General features: G+C 40.3%; 1 protein-coding gene across 2 annotated transcripts; it reads right to left on the reverse strand.

Annotated features, from left to right (window-relative positions):
• Positions 1 to 764: 764 nt before the first annotated feature.
• On the reverse strand, positions 765 to 8,651 carry LOC129185687 (probable ATP-dependent RNA helicase DDX6). 2 transcript variants are annotated; one of them, XM_054783045.1, is made up of 13 exons: positions 8,476 to 8,651; positions 7,398 to 8,023; positions 7,064 to 7,127; positions 6,613 to 6,717; positions 6,200 to 6,329; positions 5,917 to 6,063; positions 4,061 to 4,155; positions 3,869 to 3,991; positions 3,664 to 3,792; positions 3,286 to 3,466; positions 3,117 to 3,218; positions 2,794 to 3,047; positions 765 to 1,428 (listed from the first exon to the last, which is right to left on the reverse strand). In XM_054783045.1, the coding sequence occupies exons 2-12, from the start codon at positions 7,568 to 7,570 to the stop codon at positions 2,803 to 2,805; spliced, it is 1,494 nt and encodes a 497-aa protein (XP_054639020.1). In that variant the 5' UTR covers positions 7,571 to 8,023; positions 8,476 to 8,651; the 3' UTR covers positions 765 to 1,428; positions 2,794 to 2,802. The 2 variants fall into 2 exon arrangements, with proteins under 2 accessions (XP_054639020.1, XP_054639021.1); XM_054783046.1 differs by having other exon boundaries at positions 7,398 to 8,651.
• Positions 8,652 to 8,784: the final 133 nt, after the last annotated feature.

The following is an 8,784-nucleotide window of genomic DNA, read 5'->3' on the forward strand; positions in this document are numbered from 1 at the left end:
CTTTTATTTCTTGGTCCGGGTTGGTATTGTGGCTTCACGAGCAAACCACAACTATGTATTTGGCTTGTGGGCTCATTGTAGTGGACGAGCGATACAGATTGAGGAGAGAGGGGCTGGTCAATGCACTACAATAGTCAGCACTTAACGAGTGGCGTCGTCGTGGCTCAAAGACTTTTTTGGAGGTGCACATCAACGGAGTTATATATGTGCCCTAACTTTGAGGTAGCAAAGGCAGACTTTAAGCCCTATTAACGTGCAATCATTACTATTGTGTGCGCAAGCAAGTCGCTGCAGCTATGTCACTCCCTCCCTCTCTCGCTCGACCTTTTTGTTAACGCGGGGGGCGAGTCGGTGCAGGAGGCGAGACGGTGTACTAGTGTACTTACGGGGCTCGCGGGTTACTGCCTGGATAGTGGCGAGAAGTACGGTCGTGTTCAGTGGACAAAATGCGTGCCTGTTGGTCGCTCTCCGGGAGGTGAGGGCACGGATATAATTTTTTTTTCAAATGTTCTCGCGATCGACCGGAAAAGTCCCAAAAATCGGGTTGGCGACTACTCATGTTGAGGGATATTACAAAAATACTGTACACACACTGGCCAGAATGTTGGCTACATCTGTGCAATCTAATGAGCCACCACAATACCTCATGTAGCTATTAAACATCACAGCTATGAACATATTTTTAATACTTCATATGTCAAAATATTTTTTGACAGCTCTTGATCCTGTGAAAATGTACCTAATGGGAAAAAAACAAGGACGTCTAAAGCTCATGTGATTTTTATTTTGGGCATTGGCATTGACACCATACAGAAAATAAACCTTTGCCATTCTCTTTCACACTGTGGAATAACTTTTGGTCATGACCCTTCATAATTGAACATTCTAAAGGGCAGTTAGACAGCGCCCATGCTGGTGCTAGCTGGTATTGTACTTGGCCAAACAAAGAAATCCCACTTTTGAAATGAAAAAGCTGAAAAGAAATTGTATTTTAAAAAGTCATTTTTTACGATTCTTCTAAGAAATCAAGATTGTTCATCGAGATAAAGCCTTTTTTTTTTAATTAATAAAGGTCTCTGTAAAGATTTGGAAAAATGTCGCCCAAAAAAAAAAGTCAAAATGGTCCTCGTTTGATAAAAAGAAAAAAAATGACAAAACTTGGAGATATCATTTTGTTGGACAGTGACAATATGGTTGATATTACCACATCCAGCAATCATGCCAAGGAGTGCTTCCACTGTGAGAAGAGGTTGTGTTGAAGTCTTACATGTCAGGTGATGAAATATGAAAGGAGAAAAACCTGGTGATGCGTGATACACAAACAGAGTAGGTAACTGCAGTAAACAAAGCGAAAAAAAGTGACATTGGACAATCTTCACATGGTGTCTTGAGCCAAATATTTGCCATGCTAGTTGCCATCAGTTATTCCTGGGGAAAAAAACAAAAAACAGATTTAGAATGAGAAAGCAATTGTTGGCCACTCAAGTGCTGAGAGGCTCTGAGTTGTTGTGCTGGCTGAAGCGAGCAAACCATGACCTTTCACCTCTAAAACCTGTAAAACTCCACCTAATCTTCTTGATGCTAGAGGATACGGTACATTATCACTTGTAGTACACGCGCTCCATTGGACTAGATCACTTTGGCGTGTTAATACGCTGGACTGAAGGGCCAACAAAATGCTCTTAGTCCATCTTCACAGGAGACGAGTGTCATTGCCGTAAAGTTACGTGACATCATTCCTAATTAAAGTGAAAACAACACCTTGCCAAGTTGTCAGTGAGACAGCTTTACATTGGAAGGGCATTGGCTGTTACTGTCAGCTAAACATACTTGTGGTTTAAAAGATCCCATATTCTACCATTCTTTTCATTTCATTTTTTCCCCGTTTTAAATTAGTCTCAGCGATCACACAATAGTGCATTGGAAGTATGTTGGCTAAAATCTAGCCATAATGCTGGAATTTATGTCACAAATGCATTATAATAGGACTAAGTGGATTGCAACTACAACTCTGTACAGTAGATGACAACAGTGCAAAGGGACAGGCACATGGTTATCAAACAGAACGACGGTCTTACTCATGGTACAAACCAAACAAACAGCACAACACCTAACAGGTAAGTTGATACACAACAATCAACTAACACTACCCTGCAACCCAACACCACAAGTAGTCCTGAGATGTCCTGTGGGAAGTATTGAACAGGAGGAGAAACGTTCACAACACCGGCATAGTTACAGTAATGCATGTAACTTAACGGTCTTGTGAGCTACAGTGCTAACATTACATTTAAACAGAATCATCAAGCTCAGTTAGCCCAGTTGCTAAAGAAAGACAAAATGCTTTCAGCTCCCACATCTGTAGCTGACTGACAGATAGTTGGAAGAGTTTCAGGCTTTATTTTAAGATCTGTAGCAAAGCCTGATTTTTGCTTTTTTTAACGAGGCTGTCTTCTGCCAAGTGGTGGGTGTACATATACATGGGGCGTGCTCATTGAGCTAGGAGCAGGTCAGAAGCGGAGCAGTACCACGTCCATGAGAAAGGAACTTCAAAAGCAACAGTCTGAGCACCTCTTCTATCAAAATTAGAGCAAACAAGTGAAGGAGATGGTATATTCTTATGTTTGGTGCTCATAGACACATATTAGTATTAGAACATCATTAAAAAGTCAGTTTTGCATGATAGCGGACCTAGTTTCTGGCTTGATTGAGAAAATGGGCAGGTGTGCAAAGTTCTCATTGAAAAATGCATACGAAAAAGGACTTGGGCGCTATTCCCCTAAAGAAACGTACCACATTTACTCAGGCTGGAGCAAGTTTGGTATTATTGGGTTCATTGTTGCCATGATGGTGGTGGTTGTGGTGGTGGTGGTCGTCGTCGTCGTCTTCTGGGTCCACAGAGTGAAACTCGGCAACATAAAGGCTCTTATCAATGTTGCTAGGGATGGGCTTTATGTCGGTGACCAGCTGGTCCTCGACGCTCTTCAGGGTGTGGCGGTCTTCCGAAGTTATCAGATTGATGGCTAGACCGAAGTGACCAAAGCGCCCTGAGAGAAACTGAATTAATAATCTATGACCTAATAGAGGCTGGTAGAAGTAAGCTGCTTGATCTTCACCTGATCTTCCAATACGATGCAAGTAGGTCTCTGCACTTTTGGGAAAGTCAAAGTTGATGACCACGTTGACCGCCTGGATGTCAATTCCTCGAGTGAACAGGTCTGCAAGGCAAAGCATTTATCATTAACAGCCAATTTGAGGAATGCACAATGAATTCCTTCGTCACACCTGTGCAGACCAGGTTCCTGCACAGTCCATTCCTGAAGTCGTGAAACACGCGGTTCCTGTACTCCTGCATCATCCTGGCATGGATGTAGAAGCACGAGTATCCCAGTTGGGTGATTTTTTTGGCCAGAAGCTCCACCCTCTGAGTGGAGTTACAGAATATGATGGACTGATTGATCTGAAGCTGTAGAAGAAACAGATTAAAGCCTTTGTATGATTTTTAACTTACATTATTTAATTTATTTACATAGACTCTGTCATGTCAAACCTGCCAATAGCAAACTGGTTGAATACCTTTTTACCATGCAATTTTCCACTAGCTTTTCCAATAAAACAGTACTGTAATGTGCCACGAGAGAGGTTGCAGTGCTAAAGCCTTACCCTAGAAAATAGTGTATTGAGACAGTGGACCTTTTGCCTTTCAGTCACGTAAGCATAATACTGAGTGATGCCCTTCAAGGTCAGCTCCTCCATCAGGTTGATCTCATACGGTTTCTGCAAGTGTTTGCTCTGGAGGCAAATAATACATTCAGATTTTTAAATCTGGTTATCTGTACTTTTAAGTCATCGTCATGTCAAATTTTACCATGAATGTTTGCACACTGATGGGGAAGGTCGCAGAATAAAGCAGAATCTGCCGATTTCTCGGTAGGAAGCCGATAATCTCTTCGATGATGACCACAAAATCTTGAGAGAGGAGCTTATCTGCCTAGAAGTTTGAATAATTAAAACAATGTAAAGAAGCACAAAATGTAGAACAAGAAAAGTCAAATCCTACCTCATCCATCACCATCATCTGTGTCTTATCAACTTTAGCCACACCCTTCTTCATCAGGTCCAGTATTCTTCCTGGTGTGGCAATCACTACATGCACTTTTTGTTCAAAAACAGACACAAGCATATTACTGTAAATGCTCCAATTAATGCCTCTATTCAATTAACTACCAAAGCCCCAATAACTGCCGGGGTCTCCACTTGGCCCCGGGTAAAAACGTTTCCACTAACAGCTGTACCTGTGACCAACCTCCTGAACTAGGGTTTAACTAAAGCCACAAGATGGCAGTAGCTGCATTTGAAGTATCACTACACACTCTCGTCTGTCCATTGTTGTGTGTGTGTGTGTGTGTGTGTGTGTGTGTGTGTGTGTGCGTTCCAGTGTTTACATGCGCGGATGGAGACCGCTGCAAAACCGGACAGGCGAGAGCGCGTAGTGATATGAACGGAGAGAGGAGATAACGCTGAGCAACTGAGAGGTCTGACTTTTTTGTTAGCAACGGTTTTGTGATGCAAATGTCTTACTCTTTTGAACGCATATTGTTTTGCGTAGCAAAACGCTTAACTTAAGAGACTCCAGAAACTAACCAGAACTACGTTCCTCCTCACCGAAATCCGACCAGAGCTCCGATCACGGAACAAAGTCGGGGGTAAGTCACCGTTGATACACTACGCTACACATAGGTGAACAAATACCCTGCTATAATTTCAGCATTTACAGAATACAACGAAAGGCATCCGATGCAACTAAAGCCTTAGGGTGGCCATAATAGACACGTGGTGCTCTCTGCAGTTGAGTTAATGCATGCCTGCTGTCACTATATTGGGAGTAGTGTGCCAAGAACAAAACTCATACGGGCACCTGAAATGTTCACATTTTATTCACTTAAGATTTTGAATAAATTCAATCTCTGCATGAAGCTAACTTATTGGACTATTTTCTACTACATAATCAATTTGTGGATCGGTGCCAAAATTTAAAGGGAGGAGTGCCTCCCCCTTATTAACTCACTCAATACCAATCATGTATTTATACGTTTTTATAAACCCAAACACGTATTTATACATCTTTTACATTTCTTGCGCAAGAGGCAAAATGAGGTGGTGACGCAAGTGCACCCTAATAGATGTCACTGTTAGTTTTAAGCCATAAAAACGGCCACAAGGTGGTTGACGTGCATTTGATAAGAGCTCGGCATGGATCATTTGCATGTATTAAGACACTTGACAGCAAAGAGAAAGTGAGAGAGCATGGAGGAGTGTGCGTGCAGAAGGTTACACACTGTAGGAAATTTTAATGCATGCACGCGCACACACAATTTAGTTCCACACGTGAAATTTGTAAATGGTTCATAAGTGTCATATTTGCAAATTGTTATTTTGATGTCAAACAACCCTTTTTTGCATTGTTTATGTTGTGGTATAATTAAATATTTGAGATGTCACAAAAGCAAAAAAATTGTGTCAAAGTGAAAGTTATGCTTGAAATGTATCTTTTCACAAAAACTGCTTTTCTCCCTTTTCTTGTTTGGAAATGATATTTTCCTGAAACTTACCTATCTTCTACTGCTGATTACTAAAGACCAATAAAAGGTTGAAACAAACTTTTTTTTCTGATGAAAGACGAGAGTCTCATCTTTCCTTCGGTAGGTTCCATGTTTATATAGCCATAAAACACTATATTTTGTGTGCCTTCATTCAAAATAGTCTAAAATGGCCAGTACTGTAGGGTTTGTCGTTTGAAAAATGTCTGGGACTGAATGAGAAACAAACCTAGGGTGATATATCAAAAACTGTAGGCATTTTTAAGTACACAAACAAAAGTCTTATTATGAATATAGAAGCCATTGTTAGACATGCCTGTGTCATCTAGGCGCATGATGTCATCCCTCAGGTTGGTACCCCCGGTGGTAGCCATGACCTTGATTCCCCCAAGGTGCTTGCTGAGTTGAATACTGATCTGGCTCACTTGCAGAGCCAACTCTCTCGTGGGCACTATAACTAAGGCTAGATTGAGACACAAGTGGGAGGGCTGATGAAATGTGAGGGTTGATGACACGTGTGGTAAATGGTTAGTCCATTGTTCATCATGATTTTTATTTTTATTTATAAAAGGCTTGAGCAGAGGAGGAAACACACTGACCTTGAATGTGATCCTTTCTCAGGTCTATCCTCTCCAAGAGAGGAATGAGGTAGGCGCCACTTTTTCCCGTTCCATTTTTGGCACGAGCTAGGATATCTCTGCCCGACAAGGCAATGGGGATGCTCTCCTCCTATATGATAATTTAATATCATGATTCAAGTTCACTTCAGGGGCATTTAAATCTATTGAGCTTTAATACAAAAAGAAAACTATTAAATTGTTGATAATGTACATGTAGCATGAAAAAAACTTTCAAAAATTACGTAAGTCATTTTTTCCCAGTAGTTTGTGCGTAATTCTGCTGACCAACTAACAAAACAAACAAAACCGGTGAAAAATATACAATGTCAAGTCCAGTTAAAAATACCATCAACAAACCCAAAAAGTACAGCGATTTTAATATCCAAATGTACCTGAATAGGGGACGGCTTTTCCCATCCCATTTCAAAGATGCCCATGAGAAGTTCCCTCTTGAGGCAGTAGTCTTCAAATTCGTTTCCTTTGGTTGAAGTCACATCCTGTGAAAAAGCAGAAAACAGTCAGTGAAGTTGTCCAGCCAGAATGCACAGATAGCGTTAAAATCTGCATATATTGTATTTATATACTGCTGCTGCTCATTCTCGATGCCTGATGTAAAATATGCACACAATGTAGACATATTTAAAAATGTTTTAATACAGTCTGCTTCTACTGTCCAGTTTGCTGCTGTAAACCAGAAATTTCTTCAAATGTGGAGACAAAGGCCTTATTGAGTTTTCTAAATGTCATGCAGTCTTAAATTTGGAAAACATTAGCTTTTCTATTTTTTTAAATAATGTTTAAAAAAAATATATATATATATAACGGCACATAGAGCTACTTTACCGATGTTTTCATTCGGTTGTCTTTTGGAGGAAGTTCCAGGCACTTTTTCCAATCATCTCCAAACCTTTTTTTTTCCAAGTAAAAAGATCAAAGAAACACAAAGATAACGGATTAAAAATAATCATTCATATCAACCATATTTGCCATAAATTAGAAAACAGTTTCTATAGATATATTTAATATCATATTTAATTGATGCCACCCACTGTTGCATGCATTACAATGTGTAGGAAATTGCTTAGTGGTCATGCCCCAAAAAAAACTCAATTTAGCTGAAGGTGTGATTAAGTGAGATACTTCAAAAAGGGACAGAATAAGAGAATGGATGTCTTACTTAATACCCCTGCTAGTCTGAGGAATACTGCTCCTTTTGGGGGGCTGCTGCCTCCCACTGAATCCCGACTGTGGAGGAGCTGCAGCAAGCTTGGTTAGTTCTGCGAGTTGCCCATTTGCAGCTTTGTTCAAGGCCTGCATCGCTGCAGGGTTTGCTGTCCTTGCTGTAGCCATGTTGCCAATATTCTCTACAGTGATTTTTGTCCCTGATCTCTGAAGCTGTAGAAACTAAAATAATAAAAACTGCACTGCTCTTTGTGACTATCTGGCAACAGGACCCTTGAAAAGAAGAGCCCTGTGTGTGAATTATGTTTATTTACAAGCTATTGCTCCAAAAAAGGAGAAATGAACATTCATATGAATAAATAAATAACCGGACATACATGATAATGTTTAATTTAGGGTGTTTATCTAAAAGGTCATCTTATCTTTGCAGAAAATATCAATCCTGTTCATTGGTGTATGTTACACTGTGGTGTCTTGAGTGCTTAATACATTCATGTGCCAATGGCAGAAATCTTGAGTTCTTTGTTTGCACTGCTCTGTTTTAGTCTATATTGTTCCACCTGGATTCTTTTCACATTATATGTTGAGGGGAGTCTGGAAAGTGCTTCAACTCCAGGTTATCTGTCATGTAAACAAATCAGACGTAGTGTGTTAAAGACAACTCACAAAGTAACTCAAGTACAACTATACGTTCTCAGTGCGACTGTGATGTTATGCTGATGTCTAAACGACGTCAGATACTAGTCGTCAACGTGTTAACATTGGAAGTACATGAAAGTCATAGCTGCCAGTGTATGCTAATGTTCATTAACACGCTGCTGTCAAGTGAAAGTAGACAAACTTTTTTTTTATTAAAACTTGAAATGTCGCAACGCCTAGTTTTAACCCTCCAGTGAGCGAGCGAGTAATGACGAACTCGGTCTTGCTTGTGGAGACGCTTTAATACTGATCATTTATTTAAAAATATGTAAGTAAACTTCTCAACTTTTGTGCCAACTTTTCCTAGCTGAACGAGTTAGCATAGTATGGACGCTGTGTTCAGCTAGCAGCTCACTCGAGTTCGGTCGCCTTACCTTAAGTTTGCTACATCCAGTCAAACAACGATATTTTTGGTTGTTATGCTGTTTAACGTTACATGTGTAGCGTTAAAGTATATATATTTTTTCGGAGGTAAAAAAAAATACCGTCTTTTTTTCCTGCCTTTGGAGAAATCCACTAGAGTTAATAATAACGCTCTATTGTCTTTTCTTTCAAATTATTGACAATTCAACATGGCTGCGCGCTCGCTTTTGGATTGGTCGGTTACTTCGAGGGCGGGGCAACATGTGACCAATCAGATGGCAGCTTTCTTGTTTATGCCTTTACGTTGACCAGTACAATAT

The sequence above is a fragment of the Dunckerocampus dactyliophorus genome, chromosome 7 (genome assembly GCF_027744805.1).
Source record: "Dunckerocampus dactyliophorus isolate RoL2022-P2 chromosome 7, RoL_Ddac_1.1, whole genome shotgun sequence".
Classification (NCBI taxonomy): Eukaryota; Metazoa; Chordata; class Actinopteri; order Syngnathiformes; family Syngnathidae; genus Dunckerocampus; species Dunckerocampus dactyliophorus.

What these genes read in the sequence shown, in the direction of transcription:
- LOC129185687 (XM_054783045.1), bottom strand. Translation starts at nt 7,570, where the DNA reads ATGGCTACAGCAAGGACAGCAAACCCTGCAGCGATGCAGGCCTTGAAC. An exon ending in TCAGTGTGCAAACATTCATG is followed by an intron (nt 3,793 to 3,868) that starts GTAAAATTTGAC and finishes ATTTGCCTCCAG; the next exon opens with AGCAAACACTTGCAGAAACC. An exon ending in TCAATACACTATTTTCTAGG is followed by an intron (nt 3,467 to 3,663) that starts GTAAGGCTTTAG and finishes TTTCTTCTACAG; the next exon opens with CTTCAGATCAATCAGTCCAT.